This window comes from Oreochromis aureus, linkage group 17 (genome assembly GCF_013358895.1).
Source record: "Oreochromis aureus strain Israel breed Guangdong linkage group 17, ZZ_aureus, whole genome shotgun sequence".
Taxonomy (NCBI): Eukaryota; Metazoa; Chordata; class Actinopteri; order Cichliformes; family Cichlidae; genus Oreochromis; species Oreochromis aureus.
The window spans coordinates 30538692-30561553 of NC_052958.1; the positions used below are offsets into that span (position 1 = coordinate 30538692).

The window sequence follows — 22862 nt, forward strand, 5'->3', positions numbered from 1 at the left end:
TTTATGACTAGACATGGGCAACTTGTTTTGCCTCTTGCCTTAGCAATGTTTCATGTATTGTGCACTGCCACTAAAACCTTTCATATGTGATCATTTTTTTTGCTTTTGCTGGTCTTAAATTACTGCGGTATTTGAGCAAAGAAACCGGGATGCAGTGGAGCCTATCTCAGCTTCCAAAGCTGAGAAGCAGAGTACACCTGGGACAAGTCCCCAGGCTGTTACAGGGCCAGCATAGAAACAGACAACCATTCATACTCACATTCACACCTATGGGCCTATGTACCTGGAGAGAACCCACGCGAGAAGCTTGAGAAACACACAGGACTTAGAGAAAAGCTAGAGAAGATGTGGAGGGTGAAGACAATAGTGATCCCCGTGGTAATCAGAGCACTCAGGAGGGACTGTGACCCCTAAACTGGGAGCTTGAAGGATAAACAAAGACCCCCTGCAGGGCGAGCAGGGATTTAAAAAGCATCAAAGGATCTCATTGTTTAAAGCTATCAGGCAGGAGAAGGGTACAAAAAATTTCTACAGCATTGGTTATACTGTGGAACCCAGTGGAGAAAACATGGGACGAAAAACCTGGATGCCCCCCAAAATTGATTAAAAGCCAAGATGAATACTAGTCAGTGAGGCTGCCAGGAGACTCGCCATGCACTAGTTGTGTATTAAACATGGCAACAATGTCATGTATTTTCCATATGTCGAAATTATGTGATAGGGTTGCAGGACAGAAGTGTTTTCTGACAAAAATACACCTTAAAAAGATTTTTATTATTAAAATTATTATTTTCTCCTAACATATTTGTTCATCAGTTGAATGAATACAGGTCACATTAAAGTGGGAAAACTTTTGAATTATTGTGACCAAATTTTTTAACATCGCAAAAATGAGGCATTAAAACAGGGTTGTGTACACTTTTTTTTATATCCACTGTATCCGTGTAAGCAATATAATTATAAGGAGGCCTCATGCTGAGGTCAGTAATTTTTGGTTTTCACTGGCCTTTAGTTCTTGCCAAGCTCTGTGGTGCAGTTTGTCCTGCTGTGGTATTAATCTTCTACAGAAAGCTACAAGCCAGCAGTTTAAACTTAATGCCTACGTAATACAAAGTTTTCCACTGGAAACTTCAGTTACTATCAAATTTAACAGCAAATAAATATGATAAATCAAGCTGATTTATGGCATCAAACCTGTGAGGAGCAAGTAATGCAGCTGAACTTGCAACTCTGTAGAGAGGAATGGAGCAGAATTAAAAACATTTATTTTTCATTTTAAACTTAGTATTTAAATTCTTCAACCTTATTTCCAGGTTCAACTTGAAAAAATATACAATATTTAACAATTAAATGTAAAACAAGGTCTGTAATTGTAATAATTCATCTTGGCCGCTAGAGGGAACCGCTAAATCATTATTAAAGAACTGTAAACGGATTATATTTAAAGCGTTTTTAATGCTCTAGGTCATCAGAAATACTTTTCTGATAGTTTTCAACACTTTTCAAATAAATATTTTGCCTCGTACGAACTTTTAATACACGCGCTGATGTCAAAATAGCAAAACAATAGAAAAATAAAGCTATCTAAACACGTAGCTTTAAACATGACTTTTTTTTTGTAAAAGACCTATAATCATTATAAATATAATAAATAAATATATTATTAACACCAATAACAACCGGCTTTATAGACTTAAATGATGTGTAATGATGGAAATATGGTAAGAGATCAGGACAAATAAAAAAATAATAATTTTTTTATTAAGACAAACGAAATTAAAGTATTTATCTAAACTTTGCAAACTTTACGACGCTGTTAATACTATTTTCATTATTGTGTGGTTTAATGGCCTGTAAAATAGGACAATGTAAATTAATTTTTATTTCAATTAATTTTAAATAAACAGTCAACAAATGCGCCAAAAGAGAGCATTGTGAAATATGAAAATGACTGAAATTAAAATGTATTACATTGTCATACCATACAATCTGTTTTTGTAATTTTTTCCTGCAGCATTTCGCATTATGCCGACTAAATAATTCATTCCATTTCTATACTCGAGTTTGTATCCAGTTCATACATTTCATCAGTGTTTGAATTCAACTGAGCTGCTGAAAATGTGCCTTTTATTTGTATTTTTGCTTTACTCTGTTCTTTCTTTATTGTTGGTTTCAGGTAAATACACTTAGTATAAAAGACCTGATTAAAAATGTTCACTGAACATAAATCCGTTTTTCTCTTTGTAGATTCTCTGTGGTCCAGGGCCCCTGGAAGGGCGTCCCTGCTGATTCAGGAGGAGGAGGTGAAGGAGGTGGAGTGTGTGTTCAGTCGGCAGACAGTCAGAAGGACCGAATCCCGGCGGCCGTTTGGAGAGTCTGAGCGGGGAAAAAACTGCTTCCAGTACTGGAGAACTCAGAAAGAGGATTTCGCAATGAGTTGGGGAACGGAGCTCTGGGTACGTTTCAACTCTTTTTAAGTGTGCTTGTGAGAAAGTGCCGGGCTTGTTTTCTTTGTATTTCGGCCCGGACACCGCCGCGACTTTTGGGCAATAGAGCGGAAGAAAGGTGCCGTGTTACCTTTTTAGCTTTGTGTCGCGGAGAGCGGCTAGGCGCTGGGGCTAGCCTGGTCGGCTGCGGTGCTGTAGCCGGCGAGGCTAAAGCTAAAGCTAATCCGAGGCGCACCTTAACGGCTGTGACAGCGGAGGAAACAATAGGCAGGCACGGCTGCAGACACACGGCCACGACAGCGAGCCGGGGCGCGGGTCACGCTGCCTCCACCACCCGGCTACTTGCCAGCTTTAATAATATCTGTGGTGGTAAATTGATTTTAAAAAATGTCTGTTTGTCTGGCAACTTACTAAGTTGGATGTTTACGGTTTTCTTACATGTGTTACACCCAGTTTCTGGCAGGGACTCCTGGCTGGAGGGTGGAGGGGGAGAGAGACCACTGTCCTGCTCGGTCTCCTTTTAAACGAATCGCAACTTCACAGCCGTTTGATTCACTTACTAATTGGCATGACGCTTCCCTTTGTTGCCAGTTCTCCAGCCTTTTGTCCCAACTTCCATGTTACTGGAAGGAACACATGGTTATCATAGACACACACACAGCGTTAGATGTGGACCTCACGCCGTGTGTCCTGCCTTTATAGTGAAATCATGGCTAAAATGTGAGTAACATTTAAATGTTACAAGTGTGTCAAACACGAGCTGCAGCTGATATTAGAAGATGATTTTTTTTAACCATCCCTTTCTCAAAATAATGTTTCTTAGTTGCAGTGTATGCAGATTTTGGCTTAAATTAATGTTGCGGTGGGGCTCCATCCTGTATTTTTTTTTTGGGTGTTGGCCATTACGAGCTGTGTAACCAGAAAGGCTACCAGAAGCACTCCCCCCTCTCTGTCTGTATATGTGTGTGTGCAGGAGGAGGAGGAGGAGGAGGGAGCACTTCATCTCCCCAAGATGATACTCCTCCGGCTGACCTCCGTGATTATTATCTGCATTTTAAAATAAATTCATATTTTTTCCCTTTTCTTTTTCTTTTTGCTTGCTCAGCTCTCACATGTAACCCGATCATCTGCTACCCACAAAGAGAGATCTGTTGGTTGTCTGAGATGCAAAAGGAAAAAAAGGGGAAAAAAAGACTTGGGAAATAAAGCACACATGGACTCACATATGATTTGTCAGGGTTTTGTTGGCCTCGCATCTGCTTTGAGAGTTTCCTATTCAGTTTTTCTTCTGTGGATTAAAATTACAAAGGGATGTGAATGGATGGTGATCTGCTGTGCTAATGTTATGGATGTGATGAGTTTGTGACCTGCAGAAATGCACTGATATAGCAAAGGAAAGCAGTAAGTCTGTGTGGGGGTTTTACATGAAATGCTCTGTGTCTTGTGTTTACCACAGTTAGACAGCAGGAAAATCAGCCCAAGCAGTGTACTGTATACGAGTAACAGAAAATTATGAATGATGAGATACGCTGTCACATGCTCCAGTCTGTATTCCATCAGTGAAGCGCTTCCGATATGCTGACTGTAGACGCTGGCTGACACACACCGTCATAATCCCTGAGTCCGCTGATGGGATTAATGTGTTGGCTGTCTGATGTCAGATTAGGGCTTATCCTCCACAAGACACCACATAAAACTGTTGATTGGCTGTTGTGCTTTACAGATGACTGCCCCTCTAATGTCAGGAAGTGTGCTTTTGTTTTCTGTTTTCGTTTTATTCTAAAATTGAACTCTCTGATTTCAAATAAAAATCAGAGAATAATAATAACAATAAAACTATGTCCAACTAAAAGATTACAGTTGGCTTAAAAAAACTCTTATTCTATGTACAGTTGGGTATGTGGCTGCTTCACGCATTAAGATACTGGCTGGTCTTCATGTTCATCACATTTTGCTATATTCTAATGTGAGCAGTTCAAAACTCAAGCAGATTTTTTTTTTTTTAAAAAAGAAGAAATTCTCACATTTGGGCGGCAGAATTTAACACGAAGTCACCCCAATCGCAGTTTTGTTTGTGTGTATTTCACCCTGTATCACCTTCTTAGGTGTCGTCCCTAAATGAAACGGGAAGAAGTGAAGCCAGCGTCGCTTTCAGTGCGGCTTTGTGCTTTTACTCCACTCTTTGGCTTTAGCCCAGCTCTTTGAGACGCTACAAAGCAAGCAAGGAACATCCTATTACCTCGCTGGCTTCCTGCCGTCCGACACACACTCGTGAAGTAGGAAGCGTTTGTCTGAATTAAAGCTCTTCTGTGTGTTGTATGAGTGTGTGCATTAGTGCCAGGATGCTGCCATGCTGTGCTTTGGTCTCTCCGGGCGAGGTGACCTGGAGGCCAGCACAGTGGAGCAGCCAAGTCTGACTGAAGGACAAGATGCTGATGGGCGGTCGTCTCTGCTGATCGGCCAAACCGAAAGACTAGGATAAGGGGATCGAGAATGGGAAGGTGTGGGGTAGTTGGAGAAAGGACAGGCTGGACATGATTTCACTTTAAAGGCTGTCAGATGGAAAGGAGACTGATTGTCGAGCCTCAGATTCAGAACAGCGACCTGGCTTTAGCTTCATGCACAAAGGCTCACAGGACTTTGGTTCTCTTTCCTTCATCTGTCGTGCACATTTTCAGAAAAGGCTCGCTATTTTGATTCTTCACGTGTCACACGGGAGGTGCTGTGCAGGGTAGTGGGGTTACGTGTCAATGATTTCATGCATTTAGCAAAAGGATTGTTTGCGTTCTTGGCATCAGGTGGCCTTCAGACTCATACAAGGGTGTTTGCTATCATTGCTCATGTTGGTGATATTTATAGACTGGCCTGCAGTATATCAGAGTCTAGCGTCATCTATTTTTATGGCACTATTCTTGCTGCTTTCAGGTTGTTTTGTGTCTTTTATGCGAAAGATACTTTTGAATAATGTTGTATACAGTAGTAGTAAAAAGTATACTTACTATATGGCATTGTGCCATTATTAGAGAGGATTATTAGAGAAAGACAAAAATCATTGGGAAATAGAACAGGGCTGTGCATTTTACCCAGTCTGGAATTAAACCTGAGACTCGGTGCTGGCAGCTGGAAGCTGCTCCTGTTTGTTGTGTTTTGCAACCATTCAGCTATCGAATTGCCAACAAACACTTCATATTTGCATGTTTATTTGTTCATTTTTTTTGTTTCATCATCATCTTTTTCTTCTTTCAGCTGCTCGCTTTAGGGATCGCCATAGCAGATAATCTCACCCTGTCCCTCCTCTGTCACACCAACCCTCTGCATTTTCTCCGTCACTACATGAATCTTCTCTGTGGTCTTCCCCCTTTCCTCCTGCCTGGCAGCTCCAATATATCCACTATCCCTCCCCAGCACATGTCCAAACCATTTCAGCCTTTTCTCTATAAATTTGTCTCCAAATCATTCAGCCTGAGCTGTCCCTCAGATGTGCTAATTTCTAATCTTGTCCACTCTGGTCACTACTAGTGAAAATCTTAACATCTCTAGCTTGGCCTCCTGTCTTTTTGTCAGTGCCACCATCTCCAAACCAAACCAGCAGGTCTCACTACCATCTTATAAAACTTTCCTTTCAATCTTACTGCTATTCCCTCTGACACTTATCTCCAGCTGCTCCACCCTGTGTGCGCTCTCTTCTTTTCCACTCCTGTACATTGTCTGTTGCTTTGGATGTTTAAACCCATGTATCGACCCTCAGTATCTCTGCTCCTATCTTCACTATCTCTGTTTACCTTTCCACCTGTCTAAGTGTCATTTGCGCACACGTTTTTTGTCTTTCTTCTAGTGACTTTCATTCCTCTTCTTTCCAGAGTACCCCCCTCTTTCCAGGCATGTTTTCTTGAACTTTTGGACATTTTTTTTCACCATGTCACTCTCAATTTTTAGTCAGGATTTACACGTGTGTAGTTGGCAGGATGTGATGTGTTATCAGTGTGCAGCTCTGAGGATGTGCTGTATTGTGTACATATGCTACATATTGTCCTCTATTGTTTTCTGAATTCGCCTGTTGTGCTCCATAGCCCATATAGAATGTACTTCACTTCCTTTAGAACATTTTCGTACACAAGTTACAGATACTATCTAGCATGTAAAGATAATAGCACCTGAATTTTACTGACTAAAATGCAGACTTCTTAAATAGATTTTTTGTACACTGAACTGCACAACAATTGATATTACTGACTAGCCTAAGCATTGGAATAGAATGTAGCAGGAATACCTCAGTAGGTAGAGTATTTTTTTTTTAGCTGTGGAGGTTGCTGCACAACTTCTGGGGTAATTGATGTGCAGTGGGTATTATTGGGCCATTTCAGTCTGATCAATCTTTAAAAAAAACAACAGGTCCCTTGATCTTTTTCTAGAGTTCTCCTCACTCCTTCTCCCATTGAGGCTGTGCCTGGTTTTAGTCTGATGTCCACAGACTTCTGATAATGTCTGCTTCCAGTTTCCATTGACTGTAGCCCAGGGTCTGTTATTCTGACGATGATATAAAACTGATAACTTAAGAGTACATCTGGTTTGCAGCATGCAGAGTAATTATTCAAATGTCACGGGGAGTTCTTAGCTTTAGTTTCTGAATGTGTGGAATATTTTGACAGCTCTGTGTGATGCCTGTCTGTGTAGCGTAAACACAGAACAAATCTCAGGCCTTTATGGGCAGTCTTCTCTTTGACTTTCACTTTGATAGCGGAAGGTCTTTTAAGAAGGTTCCTACTGTTTAATCGGGCAGTGGTCCGGTTCGTTGCAGGTCACAGCGGGTGTGAATGATGTCATGTTGAAGCCAAGGGCAGTGGCCTGGACATGACAAGCTGTTACACTAAGGCCCGGCCAAGCTTGTCAACACATTGCATGAATGTGGAGGGGGTGTTTTTGTAGGTGCTAGTGAGAGAACGCGTTGTTTTCAGCTCTGGATGTGTGACGCGACTGATGCTTGACGCCCACATTGCTTTGTGGACGTCCTGCTTGTTAGGGTGGATGTCTTTCTTAATTAACCAAGCTGTGCCAACACACATTTCCTGGAGACGGGGACGAAGATGAAGGTGGACGGGAACGAAGGAAGTGTGAGAGAAGAAACGCTGCAGAGGGAGGAGGTTTAATGATGAGAGAAGAGGGAGGCGTTGGGTGGTAGGAGGTGAATAGATGAAGGTGGATGGACTGCGTAGCAAGTAGATTTTAAAGACTTAATGGATGAGATAGAACTCTAATCATCCCAGCGGGAAAATCATTAGAGACAGGGTACATCAAGTATGAATAGGATGTAGTGGGTCAAAGCAGAGCATAATGAGTTTAGATAAACAGATCCAAACATTAATCAATTTTGATGAATGGCAGTGGACATTACCCTACAAAGCTGTCTTTTTCTCTGCTTTGTTTTCCTCTCAAACGTCCGGGTGAAAATTTTACAGTCACACGTTTGTGTCCATCGAAATATTTTGGATTTGATGACTGGAACATCTAATTTTCTAATGAAGGGATGCCAGCATGGCTCAGTAGATGTCAGTCAATCAGAAGTGGGCGCTGTTAATCTTGGTTTTCAGAAAGCAGAAATTACTTGTGATTATCAGACAATAGGCATGGAGGACTATCATGGATAGTCCTCCTTTCTGACTGTAATGATGACCATAATATCAGTTATTAGTCTGAACTGTGATAGTCCCAGAAATCACAGACCTACCTTGTAGTGATAAAATACTTCCTGCTGAAGTTTTACAACTTCTCTCATCACGTATATACAGTTGTTTTGTGCATGAAACAACCTGCTCTGCCTCCTCTGAGGCACATCTACACAAAATTGATACAGCTTCCAGGGCTGAAAATACTTACCTTAAACATGCATATGTTCTGTTGGCCACCAGGGACTAATGAATTTGGATGCAAAAAGAATTCTGGATGTATTAAAAGTCTTTGAGAACATTGGGATCAGCTTGCTCACTGTGTGACCTCAGAAAAAAATCTCCTGACAAGTTTTTAACCTTGGTGGATAGTTTCAAGTCGTGCTGAATACACTGATTTTCTCTTTGTAATAATGTTCAATTTGGAGTCCACAACCATCAGTATAGTGACGTAAATGTTCAGCTGAAGGCTTCACAATTTACTAATGTGACTCTCACATGCATCTGTCCACGTCGCTGACAGATTTCCTGAAATTCCAAAACACAGCATACGTCTAAGCAGACTCATTGAAAACACCTGTCGGGTGTACAGAGCTTTGAAGAGTTCAGAAAGACAATGTTTCAATTAGTAATCAACCAGTCTCTCTGGAAAGTGATTTCAGTACACCCTATCCTGGATGTAATGGTGAGATTTAATCAGAATCTGTGCGTTTGAATTGTGCCAGCAATGTCAGGGATGCCGTAGACAAGGAAAGGGAGACGGTGAAATTAAACAGTTGGCTACAAAAAGAATAAAATGAATTACAGAATCACCATCCCACCTAATTTCATTCTTGCGGGCTAGTACACACACACAAACACAGAGCCTCCTTCCTCTTGGCATTTTTACAGAATTTATCCCCACTGTTCCCCTCGTCCCTTCTCTTCCTTCCTCTTATCCTCCTATTGCCTCCCTCTGGATGCAATCACAGCTGCATCCATCCTCCCAGCTGTTTAGCAGTCAAGCTCCTCTTGAGTTCAGACCACAGGACACCTGTGCCCCTTTCATACCAGCGCTGTGACCCAGGATGAACCCTTTTCCCATCTGTCTAAATGGGTCAATGTGTGCTACATGACCTAGCTGTAGCACACATTGTTGGTGTGAACAGTACCTTTATTTCCTATTAAAGTTGTTCTTTATAAACTTTGGGATTGTTATTACAGTTCGTTCTTTAGCCAGGGGACTAATTGTGGTTACAAGTCTCCTGGAATTTCCGTACTGGTTCCATTTTGAGAATTGGCGAGTGACGTTTGGTCTATTTTTAGATCCATTTTAGATCTTTGACTTGAACTCATTTGCTGTGTTTCCTCATACTAATCATAAACATAACATCTTACTATTTATACATTTTGATGTTTCATCATTTATTCTGATTTATTTTCAGGAAGTATAAAGTGATTCACCACAGACAGAACCAGTTTTAGACCTTGGAGCTTAGAGTCACGACTTGTCAGAGCTGCAGCTGGGTTCAGTGTTGTGCTGTCTTCCAGGAGTCAGTCAGTCTGTCAACTGTTTATTAGTCAGTTACTTTATTAGCCAGTGGATAAAAATGCTGCTTTAGGACGTGGAAAATTGGAAGCTGTTGGGAATTTTTCTGGTGAATTTTCCCTAGAACTCCAAACCAGTCATTACACTAAACCTCTGCTGAATGTCTGGCTGCTGTCAATCTCTGCCTGTGTAACATGAAAACAGACAATGGTAAATTTTATATCAATTCTCTTTTAATTAATTATCACACCTAATCTTTAAGAAAATACAGCTTAAATTACTATTATATCTATGTATTTCTTTAATATCTGTGTATGTTTGGTTTGATTAGGTCTTTGTTGGCAACATGTTGACTTGATCTGGAACAATCCATCAGTAAGCTTGCTATGATTTTGATAATTATCAGTGTAACGTCTTAGAATTTGGCACTTACAACCAAGCGGAATCCTCAGGGGCTGAAAAATGAAGACAGCATAGAAGATCTGAAAATTGCAGTTTCTTCACAAAGCCACCTGAGGCTGACTTTAAAAGCAAGTCAAACCCCACAGACTCGGATTAAAATGCCAAGCCTTACAGCATCACCTTTTGGAGAATTTTAGTGATCTTATGTGACAAAACACAGTTTACAGTGTCCAACAACAGCTGCTTTCTTTAATGAATTCTAATCGTTTATTAATTAGTACTAATTTTGTAACTTTGTTTGATAAAAAACAAAACACAGTGCAACATGTTGAATCTTTAAAATGGAGAGTCTAAAGTAAGTGGGGGTCTATGGCCATGACATGCAGGGTTTCCACCAGTGTATTTAAAGCCTGCCTGTTTGAAGTATGGTATTAAGCATGTTATTGGCCTATTCCTTTTTTAAAAATAAATATGTATATTAAAAAATGTGAACTTAATAAATAAAATTTAAAAAAGGAATAAGGAACCCATCACTTGTTAATAATTAATATTGTATTACCTTTTAAGAGCAAATCCTATAACTGTGCCCGCTTATTAGTGTATGCTACATTATTTATAGCTGTGTGTAAAATTAGGTCAAATTATATTTAATAAGTAAATCGATTAACATTTTAGTTCACACTTTATAATACTGTCTGCAACTAAGGGCATAATTCCCCTGTCACTCAACAGAAGTTTTTTTTATTACAACTTGGACACACTAGAATAAGAGAGTGACAAATCCAGTTTTTATAGGAAGCAAAGAAATGATTATACTGTAAGTATGAAATGTTCTGTGATTCAGCTGTCCTTACAGTCTACTAATATGAATTTAATGAGGACTGTTCTCCCTTACCAGCTTATAAGAAAAAATGAATGACATCAACATTTGCAGACCTGTGCAACTTTATGAAGATGCAGTCTAACTTTTTTTTTTTTCTTTCACCATCACTGTCCAAACATAACTTGGTGAACAGGAAGGGAGGGTCCCATGTCCTGTAAAATACCTGGAAGTCAGGCAAAGTTAAGCCACTTCATAATACAGCCTGGACCCCAAAAAATACAATGTGCTTAGAGTGTGTGATGGGAAAATATTATTAGTTACCATGAGATTACATAGTATTTAAAACTACTTACTACTTGTATAATTTTGTTTCGTTTTCTCTAAAATACTACTTATTGAACTTACAATGACTCATTCACTACTTAAATTTACTTACCTTCTAATTAGTTCTTATTTCCTGTAAAATACATGAAGTTGGGTACTGCTTAAAATTACTTCTTTATTTTACTTACTTTATAAATTTTTTTTGTGTGCTGTAAAAACTTGAGTTGTTACCTCCTTATTTTAGTGTACCAACCTTCAAGCTGAAATTCTCTTTAATGGAATAAGCCCCCTGTAATTAGTCATATTATAACATGTTTTTCTTTTTTACCTTTTGTAAATCAGATTTTAATTTTTTTATTTATTAATTTTTAAAATATTTTTGCTTGTGTGGTGTTACAGGGTTTCTTTCTTTCTTATTGCTATTAAATATTAAATCAACAAAATAATTAGCCGATCATCTACCTCTTAGGGAAACAGTCAACAGCTCAGTTGCAAGTTAGTGAGCAGAGTCCTTTTTATCAACATCCTGTTTACATCACTGTGATGACATAGTTGTTATTTTTCAGTATACAGTTCTATGGATTACACAGAAGCCACTACTACTATTTTATCATTTCTGACATTAATATATTCTTACTAGACTTAGAATTTACCACACAAAAATCAGCAATATGTAATATAGTATTTTATATAATTATATTATTGCCTTTACATAGAAGCAGCATGCTTTGATAAATTAGATTAAAATAGATCCAAGCAAGGTTTTAAGAGGCTGTGGAGTCTTTGGTAAGCCTGATAGACCATGCAGAGGGGGCCTCATACATGATAAACGCCCTCCAGCTGATGTCCTTTGCTTGTTGTGTACTAAACACGTCAGGTGCTGGCTAAACCCGCTCACCTGCTGGACTGATGATATCTGCTGTGTGGCTGGACACGATACCAAATCACTACAGACTTAAACACAAAACATTGGGACTTGCAGTGTTTCACAAGGATAACATCGAGACGCTCATTGTCCTCGGTTTCAAGTTTAGTGATGTTTCTCAGTTTTTCCTTAAAGGCGTCTTCACCGTGAGTGATTTAGGGCAAGCTGAGACTTGACTTAGCAATCAAGTGATGAATGTGGGAAACTCACTATTCATCAATCCAAAACTGTAATCCCTGATTACAGAAGGAGGAACTTCTAATGGTGTTTTTATGGTTGTCATGTCCCCACTGTCGTGGATGGCGCTTGCCGAGTTTGACGTTATATCATGTGGTGTGCGGCATAATATTTGTGGCACTTTGGCCGGTCGTGGACCTCTCGATTTGTTGTAACCTGCCGCTGCAGCTGGGTTAAAGACACAGGTGCAGGATCGGGCTGGTTTTTACCGCTATATACAGAGGGAGAGGTTGCAACAGTTTGAAAACTTGACTTTGTAAGGAGGAAACACTTGGCACAGTCTTTGCTTCCATTGTTGAGATATTTTCTTCCTACATCAACACGTATATGTGGCGGTATTGTCTGAGTGGTGAGAAATATTGTTCAGGAGAATACTGCAGCCAGCTTATGATGCCTTAACGGCTGGCATAAATGGACAAAACTGCGTGCTGATGTTGCTACGGCAAGCAACAAATGGGGAGGGTTTTCTGGTGCTCCAAGAAGATAAAAAGATGAACTGTTATGAATGTTCCAACTTTACAGTCAAGTTATGGCATCGAAGGTGTGGATTAAATGGTAAAATATGGAGACAGAATGTTGTCATCTGATTGGTTTGTACTGTAATTGTAATGACTCCATTCTTGTCCACCCTAATGCTAACACACTCCATCCAACCCACCCTCTTCTGTCCCGGGATCATATTTGGACAATTCCAGCACAGATACTTTTGGTAAGGGGTTTCCCACGGGCCAAGATAAAATAGGAAGTCTTTCAAAATGGTTTAATGTCACAGAGCCTCAAATAGACTTTAGTGATGGTGAAACGCTTTTCAAAGAAGTTTTCTCCCATGGGCTGCATGTGGGAAGATTTTTTTTCTTTCTGTCTGTTTGAGTTAAACTGGATGAAATCCTGGTGTGAGTAAAGTATGCGAAAGAGACAACAAAACACTACTTATTTGCTTTTACTGATCCATGTGTAAAATCAGGAAATTGTAAGAAATGCCAAAAATGTCTTGATATGTTAAGCAAAGTGTACAATTGCATAACTAAGTAAACAGAACCTGGCATAATTATTGGAATATTTTCCAGGATCATGGAGTTTAATGTTGAGATGAAGAGTTTTATGAAGACTTTTGTTCAGGGCTAGTGTAGTTTGCTCCTAATTCATTTTTGTCAGTGCAATATTAGGAAATCTAACAAAAACCAAGCCTCCTGTGACATCAACTGGATGTCAGTCCCAAAGGTCTGATATCAGCTGTGGTCTTACAAGAATCCTCTCAGTGATTTCTATAAATTCTGATTGTTTAGCTGACTGCTCACATTGCATGGGAAAAATACAGTGGATGTATTTGTAGGGTATTTCTTGTTGTGACGTAGCATGTATGGGAATCACTGGCCTTTGTTAGAAGTTTGCCATATTTTGCATACCCTAAATATAGTGACATATTGAGAGAATGCATATACATGGCTCGAGTGAAACTAGGACAGGCCCCTCTCCCCTTTCCTGTCTTTCCTTTCTTTCACCCTCCCTCCCGTGTCCAACATACAGCCTGCTTGCATATGAGGAAACAATGCTCATTCTAGCAGCAAGAGTTTTCCCAGGCTGTTTATTTGGCCAATGAAGTTTCAGAGGCCCATAAAAATGCTGTGTTGCTACACTCTGAGCTGCTCATTTGCACATACTCGCACTAGCTGCTCAGCATGGAGGGTTGCTGGTTACCTTGGTAACCTGTCTACCAAGTACCTCCTGGTTACAGCAGGCACCCCAGACCATAATACATCAGGTAGTCAGACTGCTGAGAGTAGCAGCCTACCTCCAAATTCAGGAAACATGATACGAGAGCATGTAAAAGATCTGTTATTCTTTCTTTGGAAAGTGGGGAATATACTTACTATAGCTCTTTTTTTTCTGACAGCCTTTTTTTATCCAGTACTTGATATTCTGTGAAACCCAGTCTAGTGAGATGGCAACAATAGCCTCCAAACAGGATTCATATTACTGAAGCCATTTGTGAACCAATTTAAAGCCATTTGTGACCCTGTATTGTCTCAAGGCAGTCTTCACCAAACACTACTTTATTCTGATTTAGTCTAGACTCTCCTTTGTTCATGTAAACCCTCTTGGCAAGAGAAACAATGTTAAAAAGGTTAAAAAAAAGAGATGCAGTAAAGCTAGTAATGGTCTTAGTACTAACTAGGAAGGCATCCAAACCATTTTTCATTGCTACCAGTGCTATTAAAATTCATAGTATGAGACCAAAAGCATCAATGAAATGTTTTAACATTAGCTTCTATTTACAATGCAAGCACTTAATATAAACATGTACTATATTGTTACTCCCTAGCAAAAATGGAATGGTTTTCTAGTCACTAGTCTGGATAAAGGTCGGATAAAGAGTGTTCCAAGTTACATTTTTAACACCGTCGTACAATTGAGTGAAATTTTAAACTGTAATAATAAGACTGTGGCTAAATCCAGACTGTTCATGTTTTAAAATTGAAATCTGTGTTTGAAGTCCATGTATTTCATGTATGCCAGCAGAGGCTTCATGTCACCACCACAGACTCACACACTGCAATTTTCCAGCCTAATGTTCTGATTGACTCATGTTCAACTGACCATTTAGCTTGGTCAACTAATAAAGTGGTTCAGTTACCGACATTTAGTTGGCCATTAAAGCGCATGCCATACCCTTATTCCGTAGAGGGTTTTGGACAGAGGATTTGGAGCATGTCTTAGCTGGCTTTTGGTAAAGAGGTGGAGTACAGGCCGGATAGATACGTCATCAAAAAACACTGCACAAATGTTTTTGTTGCCAGACCAAAATTCCTGGAGTGATTTCTTGAAAAAAGCTCAATAAAACAGTCATTGAGCTGATATGTCAGTCAATTTACTCAGGGGAAATTCTCCTAAAAAAAGTGATGCAACCATTTCTCTAAAGAGAATACAACGATTTACTTATCTGTGTTACATAGTGGGGTTTTCCTTGCATCATAAAGAGTATGTGACTGAGAACGGGTACTGCCCACCAACCAGAGAACAGCTTAAAGTCTTTTATCTATAGCCTAAGTACTTGATAAAGAGTAAAAAAACATAAAAATAAATCTGAGTATCTATATACACACACATGCGACGTCAGCACAGTGAGTTTCAGTGGTTACTCACATTAACCACCACACATCCTGTTTTTGTGTGTGTGTGTGTGTGTGTGTGTCCACAATATGAAAGTGCAGGATGTGATAATTACTAAATCTGTTCAGCAGTCCACTGAGCTGTGTCATCAGGCCTGTGTGTACAATCACAAACAAACAGCTCATTCATCTCTGAAAAAAAAGCTCAAGGATGCTCAATTTATCCAACCGCTAACTGCAAAGTGCCTTAATATCACAGTCAGGGTTCAACATGAGGGTCCCAGCTGTGTGTGTGTGTGGTTGGGTGTGTGTACTGACCATGATACCTACCCAACACAGGATACATAATGGTTAATGTGGCTGACTGCAGGTTATGATGCTTGTTTTGGGTGCTGAGAGCGGACATTTTTTTTCTTTAGACAACACATCACATCGGTTTAAATCCACTCAAATCTAAAAAAACAATTATTTTTATGGATATGGGAAAACGCTTGTGTTTGTTTACCTCTGTTGACATGTGATTAACAAAGTAGAGTTACTATCAAGGATTGGGTTGATTATTTATGCAGCTCTTGTCTTAAAAAAATGCTCGACAAAATTATGACCCATTCCTTTCAGCAAAATAGTTTAGTCTCAGACAAGACTTCAACAAATGTTTAAATCTGTGTGTGCCTCTCAAATGAAGAGCGCCTCACATAGCAGTGTCGTTGGAATATTCCTTACAATGATACCACAGTGTTCCCGTATAGCCAGTGGAAAATTTCCTTAAATAGCTTTTTAACTCAGAAAGTGCATGCCTTCAGTGGAAACATCTCAGATAACTCTTTACCGTGGTATGCACAAGTATGCAGAGAGAAATGCCCTTCCTTTAGGGAGTGTCTGAGCATGATTGCACTCATCATGTGACTTGTTGACAGAATCTCTGTACAGCCTGTGAACAGGTTTTTTTTTTTTTCCTTTGGTGTTTACATGTTGAAAGGACAACTTGTGCAGGCCAGCACACTGAATGTGGATCATGTGGTTTAACCATTAACTCCATCTGATATGACTAATATATACTAGGAGGCTACAACTTGGATATAGAATAGTCATCACCTAAAGGGGTTGGTAGTAGTTTCAGTAGAGAGAAGGCGTGTTAATATTAAAAGAGCTGTCAAAAATCTGTATTTTTATTCTTTGTAGTGGGGCTACGACTAATGTGCTGTGGCACTAGTTAGAGATGCTTAATATATTTCGAGTCATAAACTTTTACCGTCTCAGTAGTGCAGAAAACGATAAACACAATGCTTTCAGTTGTTCTGAGCTAAGCTGAAGCTACAGTACTGAGCAAAAGTCTGCTACCGGTCTTTGAGTTGTTTGTTGCGAGAGTTGAGGCTCGGGTGAAAAATTTATGGTTTTATCGGTTTTTATCGTTACTTTTTTTAATCGTTTTTATCATTAACTCACTTGTACTGGTTTCATTTTGTTGTATTCATCTGCGACACCTTAAAGGCCGGTCCCTGAAAATATTGTTGGACATAAACCGGTCCGTGGCGCAAAAAAGGTTGGGGACCGCTGTTTTACAGTGGTCTTTAGCAGTAGATCTCCAGTGAGTGCTTTTTAAAATTTGTTTTTGGACCATTTTCAGAAAAATGTTTTTTGCCAAAACCATTACCCTCCCTACTGGGTGCTAACTTCTGATGTACTCGAAGTTCATGAAATACTCAGAACAGCCCTTCTGGTATCAACACTTGTGTCACTTAAATCACCTTTCTTCCCCAATTCAGTTTGAATGTCAGCTCACGGGATGTATATATTGAGAGAGCTTCTGGAGTCCATGTTCATGCAGTGTAAGTTATACAAGTCTTAAGAGACAGTTATGTCTCATGATTTACTCATGGAAGTAGGCCCTTTGAATTTTTTAATGTAACATTACATTTACTTGATTCATACAGAATTCTTATAATTATGCTGAATTGGAAAAATGGAAAAGGAGCCACTTTGATGAGTAAATCATGAGTAATGATGTGAGACATAAGTCTGAGATGTACTGCGCATGTAAAATAAGCACTTGCTTAAAGTTTTTCCCATTTTTGTTCTGTGTGGGTTATATTTGTTCATATTCAATATAACAAATTACAGAAGCCTTAAAAAGACAACGTAATGAGCCCAATAACTGGTCAAGCTTTGTAATAGTCATGTTTCATCAGATTGAAATCAACCCAGGATTTGAGTACCCACATACATACATATGTGTAACACTGAAAACCTTGAATTAGGGGTAACCCTTGCTTTTATTTTCTGAACTGAATGGTTTCTGTCATATTTCATATTTCATTGACAAATTGAGGATGGATCAGAAATTAGTGAGGATGATCGGCTTACTAGAGAAAACCTTGGAAAAAGCCAGAACCTATTGTAATGGTCATCAACGACACAACATATATGAACATTTTAATTGATGTAAGGAAGTCTCAAAAGTCATCATTAAGGGTACAGGGGAGGTGATCAAATGTTGTCTTTTGTGTGGGAAAGAGTTAAACCACACAAGAAAGCCACTATAATATTTTTGAGGGCTGAGGGAGAACATGTATAGAAAGACTGTGTAAGTGTTGGCTTCACATTGTAAAAATATTCAGTCCATCCTATTACGTGCAAAAAGATGGCTTTTTGCACATCTGCTTGCTCTGTGAACTGGTGTCATCCTCTAACACATCTGGCCTTTTAAAGACTCCGAATAAAAGGACCCTCACACATCTGTCCAAAAGGTTTCCCCTGCTGCTCCTTTTCAGAGTCAGATGGTGACCCAGCATCACCCTTCAGTGTCAAAGGGTCGCCCGTTTTCCCAAAGCATCTTTTTCACTGTTCACATTTTGTCTTCATTAAATATCGCAGGTCAAGTGTGACTGACTGGAAAATTTTGTTCCCTTTCAATCTTGAAAACAAACTGATAGCACTTAGTTATTTTGGGTTTTTTTTAAGGCAAATTAACTGAAGTTGACCAACAAGATGTTCAAAATTAAACAGTGGTCCTTTCCCCTCCCAAAAAAGAGATAAAGTTTCTGTCGTCTCCTGTGAAACACTACTATGATCTGTCACCAGCATCATCATGCCTGCATGCCATGTTTTCAGTTGACATTGAAAGACCGGTTAGAATAGTCATGGACTATGTTACTTGTATTGGTAACATGGTTAAATTTTAAAAATCTGCTATAACCAGAACTTGCTAGAACTCAATCATATCATTAGATTCATTTCTATCTATCACCTCTCTCTCTCTCTCTCTCTCTCTCTCTCTCTCTCTGCCTCTCTGGTCTAACTAGTCTATCAGGGTGTGTATGCGTGTATGCGTGGCAGCAGGGTAGCCAGACAATGGTAGGGATCAGGTTGCAATGAAACCAGACTAGATAGGCCCATGCAGGAGTGCCCAGGTATAAATTTGTTTTGCTCGTACAGGTATTAAATATAGAATGAATGACGTGTAAGAGCAAAACCACAGTGTTTGGAATTAAAATGAGTGGGTGGTTGTGTTACTAGTTATCTATACCAGCTGTAAATAGTTTCATTCAACATTGACCAAAGGCCGTAACTTATTTGGTATTGTTAAATGTTGCCTCGTGTGTTCACTCTTTTTTTTTTTTTTTTTTGTTGCAACAAAATGCGAGGTTTATTTTGTTTGTTAGCAGTTTTTGTGTGTAGCTACAGATGATGAATGTTTAATTTCAGAGTAAAAATATGCAACTATGAAAATGTTACATTATATATCTTTAAATTTAAGCAGCATTGTTTTTGGGTTTTTTTACAAGTCACACAGTCGACTAGACTAGGCTATCTATCAGTATCAACTTTATTTATAGCCTATAAATGAAGATTTAAGGAAGAGACATGAGAAACACCCTTCAACTGTAGTATCAGTATTGATGTTGCATAGTTTGCAGAATATCCTCTTTCCCTGCTGACAACACACATGTATGGAAGGATACTGATAAAGCGACCAGCTGATTGAAGGAGAGTTGTGCATAGCATAAATGAGTAAATAAATAACCACACATAAGAAATGTTAAGAAAATCTGTTTATGTTTTGTGTGTCTGTAAGAACAAAAAATGGCCGATGTATCAATATATCAGATTTTTAAATACTAGATTTTGATATTGGTTTTTAAAATCTTACAGCTTTCCTCAAAGTGACCTTATTTTGTAGATTATTTCTTATATAAAAGATTTTGTGGCTCTTTGAAAAACTGCTCTTTATTTTAGTTAAAAGAATATAAGTTACAGGGATTGTTGTTTTTTCATGAGACACATTGGCGCACAGATATTCATTTATTGTTCTGCTGATATGAAAAGAATACAGGAAAACAGTGTGTGAGTGTGTATCGTGGTAAATGTGATCATGTGATTGAAACAGCATCATCAATCCGTCTTTATGATCAGCATATGACACACACGTGCACTCTGCTAAACTAGTTTAATATTTTTTCATCTGTCAGCAACAAAAGCTTGTTATGCACTGAGTAAGTCTGATGTGGTTAAAGTGTAACTGTTAGTGATTTATGGTTGGATTGTAATGGCAGAGGCGGAGGCAGCTTTTCTTTGACTTTTTTTCAGTTATTCCAGAAAACAGATGTGGGTTTAAGAATCAAGAACAAGAAAAATTTGAAAAAGTGCACTACATGAGTTTATAAAAAGACACTAAATACGTAGTTTTGTTTGTTTTTAGGTTTTTTCTAATCATTATTTGCTGGAGTTAACAGTGGCTAAATTACTGATGCAGGGGTAATACACGCCAGGGTGTTCTTCTGTGGCAGGGAAGCATTTGGTTAATGTTTAAACACATCTCAATGTTCTATCTGAAATGGCTCACTAGCTCAAGTATAGCTGGCGTGCAGTCATTTTTATTCTTCATTATTTCTTTGGACTGCTTAAGAACCCAATTATAGAGGCTGGAGTCCGGTCTGCAACCATCTGGCAAGCACCAGTCATGAAGTAATAAACAAGTATTACTCCATCAGTTGTTGGAAGTTGCTGGGAAAATGACTGCTAAAGCCCCCAGTCATACAGTCCTACAGACCAGTCAGTGACACCTTGGCAATCACTTGTAGCTACAGGAAAAATGTGTATTCCTTTAACTGGTTGGCAAAACCCTCTTTGTGATTTCTTTGGTCACTAGCACATTGCTATGGTCATAGTTCGAGTGGAAATGTTTTCTAGGCTAGCTAGTCTCAAAGCTGTAATGAAGATGTGAAGTTGGGTTGTATCTTGGTTCAAGCTTTTTAGCAATGTACTTAAAGTCCTGCATTAGTTATTGGAGTGTAACTAGCTTGTGCTCCAGTGGTGCTCAGTGGAGCACCTGCTAGCATTTTCTCCTCCATAGCCTGGTAGTACTTGATGGTAGGGCTGCACAATTAATCGTTAGAAAATCGCGATCTCAATTCATACTTATGTGCGATCTCATTTCCAAATGACAACGATTTAAAAAAAAAGAAAGAAAAAAAAAAAGATGACGATTGTACCGCATTTTGATTCGGGACATAATCTGCATGAAAACAAGCGCTCACTCTTCCTGCGCAACAAATGACAAGGGCGGAGCCTTATACCACGTGATACAGAAGCCAGCTGGTTGCTAAAATTGGCAGGGATAAAACAACGGAGAGCACGTGAGAGATGACGAAGCTGTAAAGGCCAAGAAAGTGACAGGAGAAAATTTGTCCCGGTCAACCACCCAAACATCAATAACGGGAACCTTATACAGCGCTTCCCCATACCCGTCGAACTCCCGCAGGCACAAAAAAATTACGGAGGCTATTACTTATCACCTGGCTAAAGATATGGCTCCCATCAACACTGTGCAAAACCAGGGATTTAGGAAAATGATCAACACCCTAGACAAACGCTGCACAGTGCCGTCCCGCAACTATTTTTCAAATGTTGCACTACCTGCTCTATACACGCAGTGTCAAGCAACGGTGGAGACGGAATTACAAGCAGTTCAACATTTTGCGGGAACGACAAAATGTGAGACATTTATTGTTTTTATGTTCAGTCTCAACTGTTACGAAGTTGATGTGCAGTTAATAAGTGCAATAAATATTTATACTGGAAAAGAAAATCGTGAGAGAATCGTGATCTCAATTCTAAGCAAAAAAATCATGATTCTCATTTTATGCAAAATCGTGCAGCCCTACTTGATGGTGTGTTTCTGTTTTAAGTGCTGAAACAGATTTGTTACTTCCACCTTCAGCAGATTGATTTCAGCACGATTTCAGTTGCATAAGTTACACAGTTAGTCACTGTGTTTAACTACCGTATTTTCCTCACTATAAAGCGCACTTAAAATCCTTTAATTTTCTCAAAAATCGACAGTGTACCTTATAATCTGGCGCGCCTTATGTGTGAATTCTGGTTGTGAACCAATTTCATGTGGTACACGGCGCTCAAAAATCTGTCAAAAAATGTTTTAGTATGACTTTGGTAAGCTACGAAGCCGCACGGCTTGATGGATTGTCGGAGCATTACAGCTACCGTAGTCAGGAGCCTCGCAGACTAATCTGGGTCCAAAACTCCGTCCACTTCAGGTCCCAAATCCAAACGACTGCGGCATCACTGAGAGTTAAACTGTCTAAATTTTTTCATTTTAATAAAATGATCAGCGTTGCTGCTTTACCGGGTGTAACAATTAAGTTTAACATCCAGGCATCCATGAAAACAGAATTTATTAAATTTAACGGAGTTAGAAGTTAGCAGGAAGTTTCCACCTAAACATGATATACCATGTTCTGACTGAGAGATTTCTGCAAAAAATTTAAACGTACAGCTCTGCTATCACTTCCAACATAAATGAAGACAGAAAACTAAACAGCAGTGACGTTTGTAGGGTTACTGAAGTTGGGGTACCTGGTATATAATGATGTGCTACGTGATTGCTAGCGACACAGCTATGTTAGCATAATATAAACACAGTGAAGCTGGAGGATAAACGCTAACTTTTTCCCACTCGATAAAAGTTAAGACGAGGGTTCCCGATGGTTAGGGACAAATGCAATCGCATGGCAGGATGCTGTAAACGCACCAAACTTCAGTCAGGAGAACAACTGAGATAATCCATGAACAATACGAGGTTAGTCATTAATATACTGCAACAACATGGGAATAGAGCGGCTGCGAGAGAATTCAGCATTAATGAATCAATGGTACGAAAGTGGAGGAAGCAAGAAGAATGAGTTGAGTAAAGTTTGACTTATCTGACTGTTTGGTTTCACTTAATGCGCCTTATAATCCGGTGCACCTTATGTATGAAAACAGACCCGTATATCGACAGTGCACCTTATAATTGTTTGCGTCTTATGGTCCGAAAAATACGGTAAAGGTGTTCCTACACGTGTAAGGTTACCTCTTTATTTATATATTATGGGTTAATAGATGTT

At 39.2% G+C, this 22862-nt stretch overlaps 1 protein-coding gene across 2 annotated transcripts in view; it reads left to right on the top strand.

The window, feature by feature from the left end:
• The first annotated feature begins 2235 nt into the window (after positions 1-2235).
• The window catches only part of fnbp1l (formin binding protein 1-like), a 50554-nt gene continuing 29927 nt past the window's right edge, over positions 2236-22862 (top strand). For both annotated transcript variants that reach the window (XM_031733777.2, XM_031733776.2), the window contains exon 1: positions 2236-2456. In XM_031733777.2, the coding sequence (XP_031589637.1) occupies positions 2433-2456 (24 nt within the window). In that variant the 5' untranslated portion in view covers positions 2236-2432. The remainder of the gene's footprint in view (positions 2457-22862) is intronic.